The sequence below is a fragment of the Harpia harpyja genome, chromosome 1 (genome assembly GCF_026419915.1).
Source record: "Harpia harpyja isolate bHarHar1 chromosome 1, bHarHar1 primary haplotype, whole genome shotgun sequence".
NCBI lineage: Eukaryota > Metazoa > Chordata > Aves > Accipitriformes > Accipitridae > Harpia > Harpia harpyja.
Genome location: NC_068940.1, coordinates 58,114,970 through 58,139,426, shown reverse-complemented (window position 1 = coordinate 58,139,426; position 24,457 = coordinate 58,114,970). Strand labels below are relative to the sequence as shown.

The 24,457-nt window shown below is 41.6% G+C and overlaps 1 protein-coding gene across 4 annotated transcripts in view; it reads left to right on the top strand.

The window, feature by feature from the left end:
* HECW1 (HECT, C2 and WW domain containing E3 ubiquitin protein ligase 1) overlaps positions 1-24,457 on the top strand; it is a 279,914-nt gene that overhangs the window by 83,526 nt on the left and 171,931 nt on the right. For all 4 annotated transcript variants that reach the window (XM_052795694.1, XM_052795687.1, XM_052795670.1 and 1 more), the window contains 2 exons: positions 3,637-3,961; positions 21,071-21,178. In XM_052795694.1, coding sequence (XP_052651654.1) covers positions 3,637-3,961; positions 21,071-21,178 — 433 coding nt within the window. The remainder of the gene's footprint in view (positions 1-3,636; positions 3,962-21,070; positions 21,179-24,457) is intronic.

Sequence of the window (24,457 nt, the reverse complement as noted above, 5' to 3'; positions counted from 1 at the left end):
GCTCGCTGGTGGAGTGGGGTGAGAAGCAGAAAAGGCCTTGACTCTGTGTAAGTAGTGCTCATCAATAATGAAAACATCTCTGAATTATCAACACTGTTTCCAGCACAAATCCAAAACATAGCCCCATACTAGCTACTATGAAGAAACTGAACTCTATCCCAGCCAAAACCAGCACAATGTCTAAATGAGGAATGTAAAGGGAAAGACATTTGCTACTTGAGGTGTCAAAAACTCAAGTAACTGGACATCGCTGATACAACTGAAACATTGTACATCCTTGTCACCTCATTCCTCCTGTCCTAGATAAGTTCAGACATAGGAAATAGCCAAGCAGTGCATCAGTCACCAGTGCAGTATTGGCACCCTCAACTTAGGACAAGCTTGAGCTCATATGTTGAACATAGCAGATGCATGATGTACTTAAGTGTGTCCTTTTAGGACAAAATCTGATAATCCAACACAAAGATGTTAAAAAGTCTGAGAAGAAAACCATCTTTCCTCTTACATGCGTAGACGCCCTGATCAGCAAAGGCTCTCCTCACTCCTAACTATCATACAAGTGAGTGAGGGGAATGGGGGGGAAAGTGAAGCCTGGGGGTCATTTGGTGCAGAGAGTCCATGGGTGGAAACACCCCTGGAAAGACTGACTGTAGAAGCAGCTATGGAGTGACTGTTTTGAGCCAGGAATGAAGAGGGATTAGCTTCTGTTGACAACCAAGCTTGATCTGTTGTGCTGTTGGGTCAACATTTGGCTGTTAGTTGTTCTTGCTTTATAATTTACACCGTGCATTAGAAATGAGAGTATAGTTTAGTGTGTATAGTGTACACACCTCTGCAAAGGGATAAAGAGAATAAATATGAATCTCAAGCCCCTAAAAAAGATAATTTTTTTTTTTATATACTAGGTATCTATGACGGATTGGATTGCTTCCACAGGACATCAAGAGGATGTCTTTTGCAATTTTTTGAAGCTGTCTCACTATGGTTGAGACTCTATCACCAGGGCTTGGGGTCCATGTGCATGCTTTAGACAGTTGCATGGAAAACATGCAAAGCTGGTAATAAAATGTGTAGTAACTATTTTTCCTAACCTTTTTTCTACTTATTCATACAGCCATACTTGTATTTTGATGCCATTCCTTAATCCAGATAATTGTGTGTGACTACTGTCCCATTTGTTTGGGATTTTTTCAGTTTGGGGATTTTCTTTTTTGCAGATTAATGTATTTGTGTAGGATCAATTCTGGAAATATGAGAGACTCAGATTTCTGAAGAATATGGCCTTCTGGGTTGCTTTCAGATTATGCCATTTGTTTCACTGGCATCAACATACAGGAAAATGGGAACTTATAGAATTAGATCATAGTGATGAATTTACTATTTTCAGTAAAACTGCTTAAAGTCATGCTGAAGCTGAAAAAATTAAATGTTTAAGTCTAATTTAATTTGAAAGTATGCAGTTAATTAATACTCTACATCCATTAACATTCAAAAATGAAAGTATCTGCAGAACCACTACTCCCTGGAGTAATTTGTCACCAGAAATAAAATGTCTGCCTTTGAACTGAAATAGCTTTTGGGTAGCATGCTATGAGTGAAGGAACCCATGATAATGATACAGACTAATCCAGAAGAGTGGTCTTGAAATTCTTTGCGTTGCTATCTCACCATTATAAAACGAATAGTAGTCGTCTCGGGTACTGTTGTGACAGTAGATGCCTCCTTCGCTAAGTGACAGAAACTCCTATCGATTTTAAATTAACTGACTAGAGCGTGGTAATTGTGCACGTCTACAAGTGCTTCCCAGATTAGAAAATGTTCACAGCATGTGAGACACTGTTTTTTGATTAAAAAAAGATGCATTTTCTGTTTACAGGGAATATCGGTCTTTATACGATGAAGTCAACTCTCTTTTCAAACAGTGAATAATTGTAACTGTTGGAAAAGAAGCAGCAAAGATGCAATTAGATGCATAGCAAATGTAACACCATGTGCTTCATTCCCCCACATGCTTCCTTCCTCCTTCTATTTCTGTATCTCTAATGTAGCCTTTTGCATTATTGGTTCAGTCTTGCCAGCACTTACTATAAGGTGTGGCATTCCTGCTGGAGCTATTTTTGCTTATAAACGCTGTTTAATGCAGTATGTGAGGATTTGGGTCAATGGACTGTAAGCATTATAGGGCAGTGTCTGCAAAGTGACAGGATATTCTAGAGGTACAAACATGCCAGTTGAATTTTTTATTCTCTGTACAGTTCTTGTGCAACAGAATCCTAAGACACAATAATAGGTCTCTTAATACCAATTTTTGTGGCATAATTAATAAACAAAAGATTTTTTTTCAGGACTTAGTGTTATTCTGTGCTACCATAACCTTAATAAAGCCAGGGTTGGGTAACTGCTTGGCTGGACAGAGGAGCTATGATTTTTCTTCCACTTAATTTGTTTGAGTTCAAAAGGATGATTTGACTTCTGATCATGTGAAAAGCATTTCATAGCATACTGGAAAGCTGTCTGGTTTTGTATCTAAGGGACTTGACAGCATGGCTGGCAACAGACGGATAATGGAAGGCTAATGAATAATGAAGAGCTGAGTGATTGAAATAGCAGAGCTGCAAGGAGGGAAGAGGGAAAGCTGGGAAGGAAAATGGAAAAAACAAACAGCACAGAAGTAAGGAATAACCAGTATTTTGATCAGTATCAGAGCATGTCTTCACATCAAAATTTAAGCCAGTCGTAACTTAAGCATTCTCCATCTGCCAACTCACAAGAGCTTTTAACTCATGTACTGTGGACACATTTTGTACAAGTCACTCAGCTTGCCTTGAGGAAGGAGGGTAGGTTGGAGTTTAAATATTTTTTCAACTGCTAGGATGATGACTGCTCTGCAGTAATCTTCTCAATTCCTATTAACTGTCCGGTGCATTCCCAAATTCCTACCAGAGCAGGTGTGCATAGTGTCTCTCAGTCTACTGCAAAAAATGGAGCAGAGCAATAGCATTGGAAGCTATCAGCTGTACTGAGAGACACTGCAACGCTTAGTTTGTATTTACACTTCAGTGAAGATAGCTCTATTTTGGTAACGGGAATAACTCCATTTTCATGGCTCTCACTGTTCAGATCTCCAGCAGGGAGGAAGAGCTCTTACTCATTGTGTACCAGTCTCTCCAGATGGGATATGGTCTCTGGGGTGACTGCGCTTCAAGAAAGATTCCTCTGGAAATGTAACAAGAATTACTGGGAAGAAGACTTTGTGTGTCAAAAGTAGGAAGACTGTCTCCTGATGTTAAAAGAGAATGGCTCTCTAGCAGTTTGATAGTCATGATGTTTGTGTCTGGATGCATACATTAATGTGGGGGAAGCCAGCTACTATTAATTTCCTCACACGCTGCCAGTTGTGGCTGAGCTTGGTGATGCAAGGCTTGCTCTTAAACTTGTTTTCATGCTAAGAATTACAGAGTAGGAGTTGAGTTAGCACTATGTTTCCTGCTACACCTTTTCATGCCTCTTTTTTGCAATGCCAAATGGGAAAAGATCTGCTACTTTCTCATTCTGATATACTACTTTTCCTGAGCTTTGATGTCGCTGAAAAATGAATAATACTGTAAATACTATCCTTTCTTTTTTTCCTTGCAGAATCTGTACCAAAACAGGTTCCTGGGCCTGGCAGCCATGGCGTCTCCATCTAGGAACTCACAAAATCGGCGCCGGTGCAAAGAGCCTCTCAGATACAGCTATAACCCTGACCAGTTCCATAACATGGACATCAGGAACAATTCCCATGAGACGGTCACCATTCCTAGGTCTACCAGTGACACGGACCTTGTCACTTCAGACAGCCGGTCTACCCTGATGGTCAGCAGCTCCTACTACTCCATCGGGCATTCACAGGACCTAGTGATATACTGGGATATAAAGGAGGAAGTGGATGCAGGGGACTGGATCGGCATGTATCTCATAGGTAAGTCCCCCTTACCCCTTCCCCTTTGGGTTTCTTGCTGCCTTTTTTTAGTTGTAAGCATTAGGGTAATATGGGCTAATGGTAATAATGAGCTACAGCTCTGTTGAGTATAGTCTTTAAGTGGGTTTACATATTACAAGATTTTTTTCTGCTCCTGAATTGCTGGTTGCAGTCCTGGCGCTCACTTTTTCTTCAGCAGAGATATGAGAAGGTTTTGTGATGGTTTCTTGAAATTTCAAGATATTTTCATTTTAAAGCCATTTGGATTTGGGGAAAATACCTCCTGTATAAAGACAGCGTAATATTTTCAGGGTTTCCTCTTGTGAGTCCATGAGTAATCTGTGACAGATGAGAGGTTTTACAAGTCAAGAATATGAATCATTTAAAAACCTTGTGGAACAGAATGCCTTTTTCTGTATAGCCAAAGGATATTTTGATACGAGCAATAATTATAGACTGAGGCAGTCTGGAGTTGCCCCAGAAAGTTTTTCTTTTTTTTCTGGTGTCTTGGAAACTGTATTCAGCCATGTACATTAGCATATTTTTGGCATCTACATCTAGTAAATCCAGCCCCACATAAGAGTAATAAGAAATGGTTTCAACCCACTTTTACCTGATTGTTTCACTTCAGTATAAAATTAGCATTTTTTTAACCTGTTTTTTTTCCTATGGAAATAGTCCTACTGCCTAGACTGAAGTCTGTGTTAACTCTTTGCTCACTAGTAAGTTTTGAACATGGTGGGTCAGTTTCAGACACATTCCTTTATGGACTAGAGGTCTTAAAAATGTGAAGTTCTTGAATGTTTCCTGAAAACCTGTGACTTGATAAAGACGACAGACTCAAATTGGTGCCCCAACAAAGGGAAATGTTGGTAAAACGCAGCCCTTATCTGTTTGTATAAGTGTGCCTAGCACTAAGCAGGTATTTTAGTTCCAATAGCACTGTTTCATCTTGCCCAGATAGTGAACCAAAACTAGTTAAAGCATATGATGTTGTGAGTTAGGCTTTTGGAGCAATCGTAGGGGGGCATCGTAGGGAGCTACGGTGTTACTTAAGTGCTTTAGTGGATAAAACTGTAAGGCTTGGCGTTACATGCTGAGGATGTTGGGAACACAGATGTTGGTGACATAGGCGATGTGATAAGGTACTGGATGGGAGGTCTGAGCGTGTAGAGGAACCCTGGTGGCACAGTGTTAGGCACTGGAGAATGAGTTCAGGGTATGAGGGTCAGCGGCAGGAGGGTCGCTGTTTAGGACGTGGCGGGAGAGGAGTGAAGGTTACAGTAAGCCAGGCTGCAGTACTTGTTCCCATGAGTAACCTCGTAAAATACCCTGCTTTGAAAATAAAAGTAGGCTTCTGAAATTTAAAATCTTTTAGGAAAAAAGCAGAGACTAGATTTAAAACAGATACTCTGAGGCAGTCTGGTTCGTTGGCCTTAACAGAATTACTTGTGTTTACAGTTAAGCTTGCAGTTGAGTGTTTTACTGGAACAGATGAGAAGACACAGCAGCTCCCAGTACTAGGCACTAAGAAATACTCTAAGCCTATTCTGCAGTAACGCAGGCACCTCATGAAGGACTGTATTGCTTCAGTAAAAAGAGGGAAAGCGTACCTTCTGGTGGTCTGTGGAGTCAACAGAAAGTGCATAGAGCTGTTTCACATTGAATGAACTTGTTCAGCCAGCTTTCATAGCTCAGACACTGTATTAAGGGCTGTGAAGACACACCCTAAATTTTTTTGATACGTAACCTGAATACATAGAGGTTTAACTAGGCAGAAGAAAAATCCACCCTGCTACTCCTGCTTAATTTACCATATCAAACAGGATGTTGCTCCAGACACCCCAGTAAGTTAGAAGTGCAAATTGTGAAGTGTATCCTTGCCCCTGCTGGCTGAATGCCTGGTGTTAATGGCAATAGTCAATGTCTCGTTCCAAGGAACACTGCTGCCAAATGAAAAATGAATACTCTGTCCCGTCCCCAAGAAACCAACAGTTGACCCTTGGTGTCTTTGAAGGTGTTTTGTCTCCAGCCTCTCGGGTTCCCAGTCTAAATAACTGAGGAAATAGCAGGAAGCAGCACCCCTCGTTCCTTTTTTCTCTTCCCTTCCGCTCTTCCCACTCCTTCCCCACCAAAACCTAATGTAATGTAAGCTTTGGTGGTTTGGTTCCCTTAAAGATAAAACATGGGAGACTCTGAAGATCACTTGGGTTTTAGTGTTAGTTTGACGTGCAAAACACATGGAATCTATGAAGGTAACTGGCACTATGACTATATCCACATTAACAAAGTAGGGGGAACCAGTAGGAATGGGTCTGCAGAAGGAAACATCTGCTGAATGCATTTCGGGGGCTTGGCTTTAGAACAGTCTCAGTCTGGCAGACTGAATGCCCTTGAGTCACTGTGGTACATCTTTCAGTTTAGCTTCACCAGGAGAGAATCGAGTGTGCCCGAAGATCATCACACAGTCTCGTGGTGACAAAGTGGGGACAACTGGGAAGGGTCATTACAAAAGCATGCTTCTGACCTGAAATAAAACGCTGATGCATCGTGTATTCAATGTTTGTGACCAATCTGTAGGGGTGGGAGATCCAAACATCCCTAATGGCTTAGATTTGTGTGTATGTTTGCACAGATTTTACGAGCCTGCACTCCTGTTTAAAGAGGGAATGCTCCTGGCTTTGTGGGTATGACCTTCACAATGTAAACTGATATATGACTATGTTTTGAATTAGCAGCCAGACTGGAACAAGAGAACCAAAGAAACTATGAGCTTTTCTGAGTCTGCTCAATAGAGGATTAGTGTTGAAGCCTATTATTACCACTTGCATGGCAACAGTGTTAACTATTGCATTGCTGCTGGTCATTCTAGTGTTTGTCTCCAAAGCCAGCTTGTGGATACAGCCCAATCCTTTTTGTGATTGTTTTGGCTGGTGAAATTTGAGCTGAAAGGTTTGAATGTAGCAATATTTAATATTGTGGTGAGTCACGAGAACAAGGAGAAATTATTTGCACCCTTGGGGTATCAGGTGGTGTGTTGTGGATTTTGTTTAAAACTCAGTGTGGGTTCATTAGAGTTGGTATTTGTTGTTTGTCTTGTGGGAGCTCCTGGGTATCCCAGGAAGGGACTATACAAAAGCAGAGCAGAAAGCAGTTCTCACCTTTGAGGAGTTTAATCATTGCCATTGTAGTATTCTAGGAAATATCTCAAAATACGAGTGTTGGTTTTGAAATGCATACAACTTAGTCTGTTCTCACCACCACTGCCATCACTAAAATTTTGATGATACCTAATAAACTGTAGGCTTCAGAACAAAGATGTTCCAAGTCTGGAGAAATACAGATGGTATAAAAGGCTTCCAAAAGAAAAAGAGCAAAAATAGTGTACCTCATATGTTTTGATACCATAGGGCATTTTGAGATGCTATTCAAAGGTTAAAGTAGCCTGAACGAAGAGTTAAGGGAGTCCTCCCTGTATGGAAATTCTGGCTGCTTGCTCCTCATGTGAAAGAGCCACAGCTGCTTTTATCACAAGGTATGTGTTTCTCTCCTCTTCAATCTATGTGCACATTCTTAAGGGTGGCCAAGTGGGAAACAGTCTTTGTAGAAGCAGGTAAAAGCTGGATTTAGAATCAGTTATTAGAGTTAACTTTTGCTCCTGGTCTCAGGAAATGGACTAGGCAGCCAGTCAATCTCTTGTAAAACAGTGTAAAAAATGGTGATTGTGTCTCATGGCAAAAAAGCTGCATGAAAATATCCATACACACCTATGTGTTTTGATGAAGGGCTATAGAAAAAATCCGTAGTTGAAGGGAGAATAGTAGATGTTGACTCTGTTAAAATATAGACCTTATTACTTCAGTGCATTTTAAGACTAGCCATGGTAAGATGACAAAAAATATGGGAATTGGAAGAACAAGCCTTTCTGGGTGTTTAAGACAATATTGCACTTTCAGGAGTAGGAATTACATTTCATTCCTGCTAAGCTTGAACTATAGAGATGTTCTAACTTCCCCTTGTATATAGTATATATCAGCTCTGAGCTATGAAGAGGAACCTGTAAATTCTCTAACAATTCACCTGAGATGTGCATTTGCCTTCCCTCAAGAGAACTATAGTATTATGAATATCAGCAGTCTTTCAGAAACACATCCACAATCAAAAATACATGTAAACACTCAAAAAGAGTTCTCTGAGAAATTAAAACATAACACAGCTCTGTTGCTATTTAAAAAATCTCTGAAATTTGAGTTTTCTTTGCAGAAAAGCTATGTGTAAAGAAGATGCACACTGGAAAAAAAAAAAGTGAAACCAGAACAAAGTTATGAATATTGAAGATAGCATTTTTGTATATTTTTTTGAAAAGAACTCTCATTTAGTGGCTACTCTGAGACAGATGGAATATTTGCAGTTATTTATCTCAAGGTTTTCTCCTCCTTTGTTATCTCATTTACTGTTACTATTTGCTAGAGTATGAAGCCTCTTAGGTAAATTAATATGGACTGCTGGCAGCTGCCTGTAGATAAAGAGCTATCTTATAATTACTGCAGTAGCATTTTAGCTGCTGCTAGATTTCACTTCTGTCATCATCTTCATATCTGATGTAGAGTAGCTAATGAGAAATGTTTAAACCAGACTTTTGAAAGAATTGTTTGCTCCAGTGTCTGTGCACAATGATGTTGGGAATTTATCAGGGCTAATATTATACTCTTCTTACCCATATGCAGTAGGCTTTTTTCTTTCAGCAGTTTCTTATGGGAAAGCAAAACATTATTAAAGGCTATTTTTTAAAAGTTTCTTCGTACACAAATCTTGTACAGTCCAATTTCCTGTCCATATTTGGCTTTTAACAGAGCAGTTCCTCTCAAATTTATGTAAGTAGGAATGTCTTGACCTAATTAGTGACTGAAGTTTAGCTTTAAAACAGCATGTTTTCCTCCTTTGTTTCAGCCTTTGATGTTATTTCTCTCCCCAAAAGGCAATTCACCATAATCTGACGAATCTAATTTGTAAAGCTATTGGTTAAGAGACATTTAAACATTTGTTTAACACGTTCCAGGTTGATTTTAGCTTAGAAGGCCTTATGTTGCTGTGTTGCCCACTGAGGCAAGTGGAAAGATCTGCGTTTTTCCTGCCATCAGACTTGGATCAGAACTTGTTTGTACAGCTATTTTACCAAACATCTGATGCGTACAAGCAGAAAGTGTCACACGCTGCCAGCAGAGATGGAAAATCTTAGAAACAGTAATGCGCATATAAGGCTAGGAGTTGCGGGTCCGTGCATTACAGCTCTAATCCCTGATTCGGGCTCTCTTTGTGCATTTGGATGGTTGGTCCACCTATCTGCTTCAGATATCATAGAATCATAGAATGGTTTGGGTTGGAAGGGACCTTAAAGATCATCTAGTTCCAACCCCCCTGCCATGGGCAGGGACACCTTCCACTAGACTAGGTTGCTCAAAGCCCCATCCAACCTGGCCTTGAACACTTCCAGGGATGGGGCATCCACAGCCTCTCTGGGCAACCTGTTCCAGTGCCTCACCACCCTCACAGTGAAGAACTTCTTCCTTACATCTAATCTAAATCTACCCTCTTTCAGTTTAAAGCTATTGCCCCTTGTCCTATCACTACACTCCCTGATAAAGAGTCCCTCCTCATCTTTCTTGCAGGCCCCCTTTAGGTACTGGAAGGCTGCTATAAGGTCTCCCTGGAGCCTCCTCTTCTCCAGGCTGAACAACCCCAACTCTCTCAGCCTTTCTTCACAGGAGAGGTGCTCCAGCCCCCTGATCATCTTTGTGGCCCTCCTCTGGACTTGCTCCAACGGTCCATGTCCTTCTTATGTTGGGGGCCCCAGAGCTGAGCGCAGTACTTGAGGTGGGGTCTCATGAGAGCAGACTAGAGGGGCAGAACTGCCTCCCTTGACGTGCTGGTCGTGCTTCTTTTGATGCAGCCCAGGGTATGGTTGGCTGTCTGGGCTGCAAACGCACATTGCTGGGTCATGTTGAGCTTCTTGTCAACAAACACCCCCAAGTCCTTCTCAGGGCTGCTCTCAATCTGCTCTCTGCCCAGCCTGTATCTGCTTGCCGTTGCCCTGACCCATGTGCAGGACCTTGCACTTGTCCTTGTTGAACTTCATGATGTTTGCAGGGGCCCACCTCTCAAGCCTGTCAAGGTCCCTCTGGATGACATCCCTTCCCTCCAGCGTGTGGACTGCACCACACAGCATGGTGTTGTTGGCAAACTTGCTGAGGGTGCACTCAATCCCGCTGTCTATGTTGCTGACAAAGATGTTAAACAGCACTGGTCCCAATACTGACCCCAGAGGAACACCACTTGTCACTGGTCTCCACTTGGACATCGAGCCATTGGCTGCAACTCTGAGTGTGACGGTCCATCTGTCAAATCCATGTCTCTCCAGTCTAGAGAAAAGGATGTTGTGCAGGACAGTGTCAAATGCTTTGCACAAGTCCAGGTGGATGATGTCCATTGCTCTTCCCTTACCCATAAATGCTGTAAACCCCATTGTAGAAGGCCACCAAGTTTGTCAGGCACAGTTTGCCCTTACTGAAGCCACGTTGGCTGTCACCAATCATCTCCTTATTTTCCATGTGCCCTAGCATAGTTTCCAGGAGGATCTGCTCTGTGTCTTGCTGGGCACATAGGTGAGACTCACTGGCTTGTAGTTCCCTGGATCTTCCTTTTTTCCCTTTTTGAAAATGGGGGTTATGTTTCCCTTTTTCCAGTCAGTGGGAACTTCCCTGGACTGCCATGACTTCTCAAATATGATGGATAGTGGCTTAGCCACCTTATCTGCCAGTTCCCTCAGGACCTGTGGATGCATCTCATCAGGTCCCATGGACTTGTGCACCTTCAGGTTCCTTAGATGGTCTTGAACCTGTTCTTCTCCTACAGTGGGTGGTTCTTCATTCTCCCAGTCCCTGCCTTTGCCTTCTGTGTCTTGGGTGGTGTGGCTGGAGCATTTGCTGGTGAAGTCTGAGGCAAAAAAGTTGAGTACTTCAGCCTTCTTCATGTCCTGGGTAACCAGGTCTCCTGTTTCCTTCCGGAGAGGGCCTGCATTTTCCCTAGTCTTCCTTTTATCACCAATGTACCCATAGAAGCTTTTCTTGTTGCCCTTGACATCCCTGGCCAGGTTTAATTCTATCAGGGCTTTGGCTTTCCTAACCTGATCCCTGGCTGCTCAGACAATTTCTCTGTATTCCTCCCAGGCTACCTGTCCTTGCTTCCACCCTCTGTAGCCTTTCTTTTTGTGCCATCTGTAAAACAAAACTCTTCACAATGTGCTTGCTTAGAGTGAATTTTGTTGACGTTTGGATTTCTTGTGTCCTGGGGTTACCCATCTTCCTAGTCTTTTTATGGCCTTTGGAAGAGAACCTTGCTCTGGTCTTAGGGCTTCTCCTCAGTAGGTCATCTTGTAGTTGGGTCTCTTGCCAGGCTGGGGACAGTGGCCGTGGCTGGCTGTGATCATCTCAGCAAGTTAAGTTTTGTTAGACACCTGCAATTCTGTTCTCTCTGTAAAACATCAACAGAGGTGCCCAGTGGCCAGACAGCTTTCGCTGAGCACAGCACTATTTATTTCAGGAACAAAAAGCATCAGAGGAGCAAACCTGTCATAAAAAAAACCAATAGAAAGCCTGCACAAATGCTGAACAGAGAGGGTATTAGGTATCATAGGCCTTGGCAGATATGTTAGTGCAGTGATATCAGTTCTTTGTTCCAATGTGGCTTACCTTCACCTGGCTGCTCTTGGATCCAGCGAGAGTGACTTCTCTTTACCAGGCTGAGTCACTTTGCCTTTCCCAGTTCTGTATCTGGTGGACCGCTTCAGCCAGACGAAACCAAGATATGCTGTTTCCAGACCCATGAAGTGTGATGTGAACACAGATTGTGCCTCTGATTCACCCCTTTATAAGTAGATACCGTCAACACTAAAATGCAAGGGTCTCTGAATATTCCCAACTTGTATGGCTTCTGATCCATTCTCCCTTTCAGTGCTTCCAAGGTTCACCTCCGTCATTTCTGTCATGTTAACGTTGTTAGTAGCAATGCACCAAAAAGCTTTTGTAGAGGAGTTGGTGCAGTGGTGGTGTGCTTTATGGTCTCTTAGGGAAGTCATGGTAAAGAAGCCTGTAGGTTGCAAGTTCTTTTCCTTAAATATCTTTAATGTGTGGTAGAGGTGTTTACTGTGTGCCAGAAGATTCCCATTTTCATCTAGTATTTCTCCATAAAATAACAGCTATGGTATTATGAACCTCTTTCTAGGTGAATGGGTAGAAAGGAGTTTTCTGCTTTAACTGTCATCCTGAATATCAGGAGAGGGAAATAATGCAGACAAGGGAGTACATCAGTCTTATGCCTTCTCAGTGATTTCCAGGGTCCTTATGCCCATGGGTAAAACTGCTTCTGTGCTGTGCAAGGAGGGCCCGTATTGCTGTATAGCCCAGACTGATCATGAAGCCAATAACGATCACCCACTAAAGCATTTCTGAAGAAATCAGTCAGTGGGGGATATTGGGGCACCAAAAGCCAGGTTTTGGCCTCAATCCTGCGAAAGAAGCAAAATCCATGCAGCACATTCAGGCCATTGACTGGGTAGAATCAGTCACAACACAAACTGTGGACAGCACAAGCATAAAATTCTTGTCAGGATAAGGTTTAAAGCAGAAAGATTTGTTCTGTAGAGGTTGTCAAGCTAGCCATGTGGATTTTGAAGGTTCAGCATAGGCTTTTCTTCTCTTAGTTTTCTAAACCAAACTAAATTGTTCCCCCTCCTTAGTGTTGATAACACTTAAACACGCTGTTCATAACATTTGAATATTCCTATGCTGCCCTTCACAGCTACTGTAATGACTGTGTATGCGTTTAGCTTTTGTAATCTTTCTCATCCATTGATCTCTCCAGCCCTAAAGATATTTTTTCTTCACTGAAGATCTTCCACTTTGTAATAAGCTTATAATTGAATACTATTTTTCAGATAAAATCACTCCAGATTCTCAAGAGATTCTTTGCACCGTGGTGCTTCAGTGCACACATCTGAGTTGTGTTTGGGGGGTTTTTTTTGCTGCTGTATCAGATCACAAACACTTGTCAAATTTACTGTCTGCTGTTGTGTCTTTCAACATTGCTATAAGTCCCATTTTTCAAATACTGCAAATTATTTCCCCCCTATTTAATGAATGTTGTTAACCTGGACAAGTGTCATCCTTGTTCACATTTCAGATCTTCCTATGTCCCTTTATATCACATCTTTATACTGCCTTGGGCCTGCAGCATCTCTTATTTCAGGATCTTCTAGCAAATTTCATGGGTGCACTGTTTTTTCCTAATCTTCATTTTCCAAATTGCGCTGTAATCAATGGGGAGGCTTCCACTGACTGTGAGAACTTTGGAACTGCTGTTATATTAAAAACAAGCAAACAAAACTCTTCCATGTTGTACCTCACCACACATTGCATATCTTCAGTTTTTCAGTACGCACTGAGGCAGTCATGATCATGTTTGTTTGGATTCCTCCCTCTCATCTTCAGTTCTGTGTGCAAGCTGGATGTCATTAATTGTGGAGAAGTTTGTGCAATGCATAGCTCAAGTATAGCTGTTGCTGTACTAAAACCCAGATGTGGTCCATCTGCTGCAGTGGTGAGAATGAATCTGGAAGTGCAGGAGCTTTAAAGCAGAAGTCCGTAGCTGGGACAGGTATAGCTGAAGTAGCAATGAGAGCTATGTGGATACTCTCACACTTTTAAGTGTATGCAGAACCAAATGGCACCAGTATTACTGGATAGATGTCCATTCCACTGCAACCTAACATCTGCTGTGGGTTTTTTAGCCCCCACAAGCTGTTAATGCTGAGCTCCAGTTCAGCTTTTCGCTTTCCCCATTCTGTCTACCTTTTCAGCAGAAGATTTGTGGTTACTGGGGAGAAATGATGAGTGATGGGTTGCACTGGAGCACAGATCCCAAACACCTCAGGGATACCATAGAAGAATAGGGCCCATTGCCATCAGCTCTGCTTTTAGCCAGAAGCTCCACTGTTGCAGGGAAGGAGAGGGAAGTCCCTCAAGTGACAGAGCTCAGACGTTCAATGTGGTTAGCTCAAGTGCAAGGAGGGCAGGACAGTGAGGAAGGACTGGATCCACAGTTCATCTAGAGCCTTCTGAAAACCCACAGGGATATCAGCCCCCAAATTTAATAGGGTCTCTGTAATTGGCAGTCTTGTTTGCTTTTTTTTTTTGGTATCAGTGTCACGAAAGATGAGAATGATACCTCCCAGCAGTATTTTGGAGGCTGCTGAAGTGGTAATGGGTAATGTCATATATGGCTGTGAAAGAAAGGTAGATGTTCAAAGGTAAAAGTATTTTATTGAAAGCTGTAACTCCTTGATTTTGGGAGTGGACAACAGGTGTCCTTTGGGTTTTATGTGTAATTCTTTCTGCTTCAGATTAGGTAGTTCACGTTTTAAACCTACTGTGCCTACCTTTCTGTGTGCCTAGAGCAGTTTTACTTAGGACAGCATTTTCTGCCCTCTGGGACCAAGAATTGTTGCAACTTCTCCAGCTCTATCCCTGTTTTATTACAGTTTATGCTGTTTTATCTCCCTACTTTCCTTTAGTCTTTCTCTTGCCATGTCTTCCTCTCACTGCTGTTCTCCATTCGTTGTTCACATTTTCTCCCTCCCAATTTACTTTTCTTTAACTGGGTAGGGGGTTAATTTTTGTGGGATTAAAATGGAACCATTCATGTACTTGAAACAAAGCACATGCATAGCCCTTAGATCAAGGACTGAGCTTTCAGCACCAGGGCAGGATTAGCCCTTGTTTTCCAGTTCTCTTCTACCCAAGAAGCTATAGAAGGAGGGATGCTAACTGTGAACTGCAGTATATTCATTGTCTGCAGCAGAAATTGGCAAATGAATTAACAGTGATATTTTGATCCATGTTAGAGCTGGATCTGTAGCTGCTGAAGTCAGTGGAAATGTTCCTATTGACTCCTATAATGATAGCTATTATTTGTGTGGTTTGTTTTTTTTTTACTGTGGTATCTTTGTAAATAAGAAATGGGTATCTGCATCTTCTGCATACATTTCTTATTAATAGCTCCTCCCCTGAAGAATGATGACCCCTTGTATTGTACAACTCTTTGGAAGCACAGTTTCCAAGGGCTAGGTTTTTGCAGTGCTAAAGGGTTGCAAAAGGGGACACTAGCATGGCCTGATACAACCCACTATGAGCTGCCATTGTGAATTGTAGAGGCTGTTGTCATCATTTTGTGTTCTTCAGGTGATAAATTGGGTGGTAAGAGAAGAAGCATCAGAAATAGGAAGGTTATCCATGGCTTACACTTGTATTATCTTGCAAAATAATTTTGTTGATATTCTGTGCTTTGCAATGTCCATTTACTGCAGCTTTCCATGCAAATTGCACAACAGATCAACCAGAGCTTGGCCTCTTTTTACAGAAAATTATTTTTAAGAGCATTTTGCTAACTATCTTCGTATGTCATTATAGTACAGAGATACATATTGGCCAAAAGCACTTCTAAATTCCAAGCTAAAGCAAATTTGTTTGGCTAAAGACTATAAGTTCTTCTGTAATTTCAGAAGTACAGCATTTCTTATTCATAATGGATCAAGACATGAAGCGTAGCTTCTATTTTTACACCATAATTGCATTAAGTTTATAGAAAGCAAGTGTTGTAATATGTAGTGCTAAATCAAATTAGTGATGGATAAGAGACTGGAATAGTGTGTCAAGTTCAGGCACCTGTCTGACATTGTGTTCCTGTCTCATGTTAATTATTTGGTTCTTTGAAGGTAGCCCAGGTTGTTCTAAATTGTGTAGTTGTTTTTCTTGGGGAATATGGAAAGGCTGATCATATATATCAGCAAAATACTATTTGAGAAAGGGGAGTAGGTTTTTCACTTCCACCTCTTAAGTAAAACCAAACTGACCAAAAGGGTCGCTCAGCTGTTTGTAATTTGAAGTCCATCAGTCCTTCTGAGGAAGATGTATTGACTATCTGTTTGCTTCTCTGTAGGAATTTCAGGCAAGCTTTCAAGTACTGAGGTCCTGTCTGTTTAGTGTAGGCTGCTGACAGCACTTGAAGTCCCCATTGCATTTTTTTACAGATCTTTTTGAGAGGTGGCCTTTATCAACATTTTCCCTAATTCCTCTGAAGAATGGCATGCTTTTTGTCAATTGGTTACTGTCTTTCATCTGGAAGATAGCTTTCTTTGGTGGCCATGGTTCTTTATCTCTCTCTCTCTATGGTGCTTCTGAAGTATATTGGGATCGCTCAGCATGGACGTGACAGCGCAGAATATTTTTAGCAGTAGAAGGCTGTGCTTGGAGTTATCTGGTTCGGTGAAGACAAGCAGTCTGTCAGAATTGCTGCTGGTTCCCAAAGCACTTGCTAATGTTTGCCTCTAGTGTGCCTTGGTCCTTCCGTCTGGTGCTCAGGCCCCGGCTGCCTGGCGCCTGGTCGTGCATCACCTTCTACATTTCCTCTAGGGACTGTGCAAGGTGCGGGAGGTCTGGCTGCTGCTGCTCCTGTCCCAGCACAGCTTTGCAGGTCTGCAGCTGCCTTCTCTCTTACCAGCAAGAGGCAGCCGGCACGTCTGTGTGCCCCAGAGCAGGGGAGGCAGAGAGCAATGTCTGCTGGCTCCTCGTCTTAGATGCCCTCACTGTCCTTGTCTCCAGCTCCAGGACCAGCTGATGATGTTCAAAGGGGCAGCACATCCCGAATGCTCTCTCATTTGACGCTTTCCTTGATTAGCTATTTACCATCCAGGGAAAAGAAGCAGCAGATCTGAGAGCGATCACAAAGTGTTTGCTTTTTGGCCAAGCAGGACCAAACTCAGGCTGTGCAGTGGATTGCCAGCTAAGCAGAAAGCTAGTTTAAAGGTTAATCTCATTTCAAAAATAGAGGGAGGGAGATACATTACAATGCTTCATTGGAAAAATGTCAAAAGCCATTAGCTGCTGGCTGAAATATATGAAAGGGAGCAGCATTAACTCTGCTCTTCATTTTGTGTGGAGGTGAAACGAAGCATTTCACCATTTACCTTTGGGAATTGAGATGCAACATGTTTTTAAGGTCAGTTCCTTTGTTACAGGGATTCTCAGTAGAAATATGAAATAAAATTTGTTTTCCTTTGCACGTATTCTTTCTCTTTAACATACCATATTGTCTATTCACTTATATATGGCATGAATGTTGATAAACATATGTACACATATATGCACATATGTAGTGCACTAAACAGCTGTGTATTTCACATGCATGAGTTTCTTTGTCAATGTGCTACATATGTAATGTCCGTGTTCAGGGAATAGCATGCCTGAATAGTATCACCTGCCAACTAAAACAAGTTGATCAGGCGTATTCATACATTCCAGCTTCCTGACCAGTTTCAACTATTGCTATTTTTAACTTGCCAGGGGATATTTCTTTCTTATCTTTCACCTTCCAAAAATACATACCTTCAAAAACTGAAGGAGAAGGATTTCCCTTTTGGACCTGCATTTATTTTTCTAGAGCTAAAATTTGTTTGGCTTAAAAATCCCAATTAACGTAAATTTCTACTGGACTAAAAATAAGTTTTATTTCTTTGGAAAGAGGGAAGTACTTAGCTTTTCAAAAGTGACAGACAGGGCTTACATCTGGCTGTGAGAAGGTTCTACATACTGGATTTCTAAATCATGAAATTTGTAAATATGTTTTATTTACAAGAATGTTTTTATACTTAAAGGCTCTGCTGCTCCTACTTGGGGTGACCTGCATATTGCAGAGCTCCATACACTCCTACTAAAATATTCTTTCCACTGCCTGAGCCTGTATTTCATCAGTGGCCGCTGTCCATAAACTGTGTGCGCTTGACTAGCTCCATGTGTGTGTATCCCTTCCCTGATGTGCTTTGTGACCTGACCTTTTGCTTTGGATGCTGTCCTTCCCACACACCCCTGTCTCTCGCCTCCGAGGCAGGAGGCAGCGTGCAGATGCTAGTCGGTGGGAGCAGCTTCTTCCAGCTTCCCCATGGTCTCACCTGTGAGCTGTAACCATAGACAGACTGGCTTGATTATCCCTTCCCTTCGGGGGTCTTCTACCTGGGATGTGCAGATGGAAAGTGGTCCTTTTTCTCAGCCTGATTTTCCAGGCTTCCTGCATGTTTCCAACAAAAGGGAGGAAAGGGCTTTCTGCAGTCATCCCCACTGGCTCAGCTTGCAATAGGGATGTGATTTGGTTTGGGTATGGGCATATGTCGACATGTCTGTCAAATTAGAGAGATTGTGTGATGCAGAGTTCACACTGCCTTTGTGCCAGCTGTGGGAAGCAGACAACAGCTGATGCAGTGGAAGTGCCAGCTGGCCCCCACAGATACTACGTATGAACACAGCATTTTAAATCTGATTCTGGGATCTCTTGTGCCACTAAACTCTGGCCTAAAATGTCTGCGATTTCTTAAGCAAGGCCATCCAGTCTAGCTCAGCTAAGCCTCCTTAAGCAACCATGGTATTTTATAAACAATATATCTTGAGGAACAGTAATTACCCATACATCTTAATAACATGGCAGGTGTTGGAGCATCTCCAGCAGCTTACAGAGACTAAATATGACAAATAAATGTCATGAGTGATGAAGCCAGAGAGCAGCATGCCTGAGCTGAGGGATGCTCTCTCTGCCCTGTCAGGACGAGGGGCCAGGCAGGGTTCCTAGGCTTCAGCTCAGTGCAACATTTCAGTACCTGCTCACATTTAAGTATAAAGTGTTTTCCCTGCCAAAACAAAAGGGACAGTTCATAGGTTTAAATCTCCTCGTGTGTATGTAAGTGTTCCTACTTCTACAGAACTATGTGGGTAATTCTGGATAATCTGTATCCAGGATGGTCCTTTACTGAAGGTAGTCATTAGTAAGCCAAAGCTCTGAGAGCAACAGTGTATACTTACCTGCCCGTTTTTTATATATAATTTGGCATTTAAAAGAAGACACAACCAGTTATAAAGTACAGAGGAAGAACAGAAATCATACCAGAGGATTTTACCGTTGCAGGGTTACTGCAGAGATGTACTATGTGAATGTGCTGAAAGATTTCCACTTCAACACAGAGCATGACACACAGCTAGTGAAATAATTGCTGACAATTAGCAAGTCAGCAAAGGGAAAATGTATTGTAGATAGTATTGCCATTTATAATTATCCATTGCAATCATTAATGACCCCTTTAAAAGGATTTCTGCTGTAAATTCCTCAGGAGAGTGGCACCAAAGAGTTCAGTGTTGGTAGCCTGCTTACCTTCCTCCCTTGAGAGCACAACTATGTAAAACTAACAAGACAACATTGGCATCTGCTTGCTGCTTTATTCTTTCAGTGAAAGTGTAGTTTCCTTCGATTTAGAAGTCTATGTTGTTTAACATTTTTATATATATATATTTTAACAATATGCTAGTCTTTGAGTTTCTTGGCTTTGTCCATTGGGCTGCCTCTTCTGCTCTGCAGTTGGTCACACAATCCGTCCTCAGGCATGGTCTCCCTTGTTGCATGGCATCATCTTTGTTTTCTCATTGACCTACGTGATAACGAAGCGAGTGCTTCAGGGAGTTTACAGTTGATGTATTTTAATCTCGGATTGAGTACTTCACATTTTTCCTCTGCTTTTAGGGTGACTAGTAATTAACATAATTGTCTTCAGAACCGAGTTTCAGGACCCACCCAGGATCGTTTCCATAGCAAGGTTGAGTTGGTTAAAGTGCATTCGTACAAATCTCTGTTAAGATTAAAATTGTTCTCATTGCCAAGAGGAAAAATCCAGGAGGTTGCTGGCTGGTCTCCGCAGGTAGAGATCACGACCTTTTGCTTTGGCAGGGCACAGATGCAAAATCCATTTCATCCCCCTGAAGCCGGAGCAGTGAGGCCATGGCCGGGCCCATCCTGGGTCGCTGCTTCAGCCGCTTGAGTTCGTGGCCATTTTGGGCTCCTACAGGCCACTGCCCGTGAGTCCCGCTTGCCTCTGGCAGGCTGTAAATGTCCCCATATGTCTACTTTATTTTTGCTGCGCTCTTTGTATCAAAACCACAAGTGCCGGCCTGATATGGTGGCAATATGTGCGTTTTTGTTTGCTTGAAAGCCTGGTGTAAGCTAGTGAGTTGGCGAGCGTGGCCCTGAGGCTGCAGCGCGGTCTCGCTGCCTGGTTTTTAAGCTGTTGGATAAAAGAGGGTCAAGAACCAGGCCCTTGCCTGGAGGCCAGGATGCGTTTGCTAACATCTACACCGCATAGGGCTTGCAGATTGGTCTGGAAAAGAGCTTGTTGAAGCAGTCTAAAATGAAACTTGGAAGCAGACTAAAAACTTACTTGTGTGGACAACCAGAAAGTCGCTCCTCAGGCTCACTACCTGCCCACCTTTTATTTACACACAGCCCTGTGCATGCAAGGCAGTTGCTTCCTCAGCCTTGGTTTTCAGCAACTTTTTAGCATTTATTCATTTTTAATAGATTACTCCTTGATTTCTCTGAAGATCAGCTTGGTAGTCTGGCAGCTGCTAGGTGTCTCAAAACACTGCGAGGGGACAGTGTTTTGTTGTCAGTCATTTGGTTTTGGAGGCCAAGAGCTGTGAAGGCACCCAGTGAATGGGATTCTTCAAAAATAAATACCTTCGATGTATGCTGCAAGAAATAACCACATCTGTTGTGATACAAGTGATTGTAGTACAGATGCCTACACATAACTATTTTCTGTGGGGGTTTTTTGAAGGAAGAGTTTGTGCAAAGGGTGATTATTTTTTGCTATGTTCTTTCTTACGGCTAGATAATGTTTTATTAGGTAGGGGTTCATCTATGCTAAGCTAGATGTTTTCATTTTTGAGAATTTTGTAGGGGTGTATTTTTTTAAATTACATTTCAGGAAAAGCTGTGATTTTTAAGGAGAGCTGCACTTCTTAAAAATATAAATGAGTGAAAAAGCTAATTTTTCAACATGTGGTGCCAAGCTGTCTAGCAGCTCTACTATGTTCTGTCAAGCTAAAGGCGTATTTTTAGCCTGACTCTGCTATGTATGTTGTCGTAATAGGCGCTTGATGAGACTCTTTTCTTTGTTTATAGATGAGGTCTTGTCCGAAAACTTTTTGGACTACAAGAACCGTGGCGTGAATGGCTCTCACCGTGGTCAGATTATCTGGAAGATTGATGCTAGCTCTTACTTTGTGGAGCGTAAGTATTTTTCCAATCCTGCTATAGTATAATTCAGTCACTGTAGAAAGATAATTGAACTGCTTAAGTTGTTCTTATGATGTTCTTATGCACAATATGTCCTTTAGGAAAGGCAAAAAATGTTACCAAAATCTTTGACTGTATTGAGAAGAACTGCAACATTTTAAGGAGTAGAAAACCACAGTTTCTGTGAGCAAATAAATTTTGTGGACATTGTCTTATCTACTTTTTTTTTTATACAGTTATGAATAAGTGTTTTAATCCATTTGCTGTTATTTGGGCTATATCATTAGTAATGAGCTGCATTAACTTTATTATGGTATTAAGGAAAAGAGGAACTCGGGGCATATTCTCACTCCAGGAAGATTCACACTGACTTTCAATTGGAAAACTTCATGGTGCATCTGACTTCCACCAGATTCAGGTGGATTCAGAGGTAAAAAGGGTCGAGTTCTGATCATCATTGAGACTGATAAAAGTATAACAATATGTAGTTGCAGCAAGGTACACTGATTTCAAATTAATTGTTCCTCATATTCATATATTACCCAGAGCATCTGATGCAATGCAGTGTAACTCTTTTCCACCCCGCTTCGCAATCAAAATACAGAAACACTGAATTTGCTTCTGCAAAGTACCTTGTACAGCAAGTTAACATTTTCAGGCTTGGCAGTCCCACATCCCTGACCAAAGTGAACCTGACCGTTCAAGCCTTTCTTCTTTTCAAAGAGTTGCCATGTGCTAGTGTGAAAGGAATTCATGGTCGTCTTTGGAGAACAGAAAATAGGGTACTCAAAAGACTGGACTGAGATCTATAGCAAAACATTTGTGGTGGAAGAGCTACATGTACCCTTAAGGAGGAGTTAAGCATGAAGAAGCCTAGCATGCAACAATTTCAGTTTTTCAATTGTACTGAATGTTTCCAATGATCTACCTTAGCCTGCTGGGCAAAATTCAAAGTTTTGTAAAAGCATATATAAATATCATGGCAGTCAGGTATATCTGTTTAAGACTGTCTGAATTTGAGAGCAATCAATGGAATCTTTGACATAGCCTAAATTCTAAAGGATTTGGAAAGGATATGAGTTATACTTGATTAGATTAATCTATGACTTTGACCTTAAGTATCTGGTATCAGCAAGGATGCTACATGCAGACATTTTACAGGTACTCAGCTGTAGAAACAGGTTATCTCTTTGCAGTATGAAGCATTGCTGATGGTCTGTAATTCCTAGTGTTAAGTTAAATTGAGAATGTTGTTCTAAAGAATTAAGGGAGCTGCTGAAATGTCTACAGGACATACGGGATGCTTATATCCTGTGTTTTGAAAAATACATTTATGGGAAATTGTTTAATATATGAGAACACTGGTTTTAGTTATCCTGATTTGGAGGCAGAAATACATTACAGGATCTAACCTTTAAAGCAGACTCTAATTTGCAGCTGCTTCTCTGAGCTGTGGTTACTAATTCATGAGACTGATCATGCTTTCTTTTAGCTGTTAAAGAAGTGTGGGGAGGAGATATAAAATCCCAGAACTGGGGTTTGATGAGGTCTTAGGACCTCAGTTTATTGAGGAAGGGTGGAAGTGGGACTGCGCTACAGTAGCTTTCCTGCCTAATCTACAACAGAAAAGAAAGAGGCAGTGTGAGAAATGCTTAGGAGAAAGTCTCTTCAGGTGGGCCACATTTCATTAAAGTCTCAACTGCACAATGAAATATGTCAGCTTAATAAGTTGCCCCCATTAGCTGAGACACAGTAGCTGTTGTTAATTGATTGCATGTGCATTCTTCACTTGCCCTACCATAAGAAAATGCAACCTAGCATAACCATCGTTCACGGGTGCTTAAAACTAAGTCATACTACACTGTAGTTGGGCAGCCCACGCTTGACGAGTTGCTGCCTCGTGGTAATTTGTTATGCTGCCATGACTAGGTTGTGAATCTCAGCCCTGAGATTACGTACCAGTGCACTCATCAAGGACAAATCATTGCCCTGTCCAGAATTAAAATAGGAGGAAATGAAGTAAGCAGTAGTAAATAACAGCACATGCGGATACTCTTAGAGCCACTTGACTATTGAATTGGGAAGTTAAAGCAGTGAAAAATGTTGATGTATGTGAATTTTATCTATCTAAAGGCATATTTGAGGGTTCCTGCTCATTGTTGTGACTTACATATGAAAGTATACAGCTTTGCAGTTGATTAAATGTTATGTTGAAAACTGCTGTATCTGAAAACCTCATGTATTTTCTATCCAAAGAAGATGGTGTAAACCACCTTCCTTCACACTTTTATTTTTTGGACAGAGATCATACCTTCCTTTTATGTTGCATAGCACACAATATGGTGGTATTTGCAGGAATCAGAAAGATACTGGTCATCAAAATCAAACTCACCAAAGAAATCTATTTTCTTTTTCTTGCCATTCACTACAGAACTGAGAGAACCTGGAAGACAGGGCCAAGGGGTATGTTCAGTAGTAACGTGGTATAAGAATTGCCATGTTGGTCCAAAGTTAACCTGACCCAGTGTCCTGTCTCCAAAAATGGCCAATAGTGTAGACTTGAGGAGAGTATAAAGGTAAGCAAGTGTTAGTGAGTCTTCTAGCTGGAGTATTCTTAGCTCCTGTTAATCTGTAGCTCAGGCACTTCCTGAGATCAGTAGTCTTTTTATTTAGTGGTTGTCAAGGCATGTATTAGGTAGCTAAGACGTAGTATCTGTATTGCTTTACTATGCATTGTGTTATAGCTTAGTTTGCTGTTGATTGGAGTCTTGCTGATTATAGCATTAATTCTGTATAAAACAGAGTAGCTCACCTGCGAAGGCAGCCCTTAATTTCTGCTTTTGCTTTTCCTGTAACTATCTGTATCTTGGTATCTGTTCACCACATGAGTCAATATTGGCAATTTATCAACCACACAGTGCTTCAGAAAACGTTATGGTATTCACTGCAGTGTTTGGCCCATCGTAGCTGGCAGGAGCCATGACAAAGGGGAAATCACAGTATGACCAAATAAAGAATTTGCCTTACATAAAGAATTTAAAGTTCCCAAGAACTTAAGGCACCCCACACAGACTGGTTTGGTTCCTGTTCTTGAAACATATAAAGGTTTAACATTTTTGGTGGTGCTATTGTGTGAGGTAAAATAGGCTCATTATCGGGGGACCATAGGGATCATCCTGTCCAACCTCAGAAGTCAAAGTTTTTCTTTTGCCAACAGTTAGACTTTAGGACTCCCCACAGGGTGTTTTTATACCACATTTAAGGAAATTACCC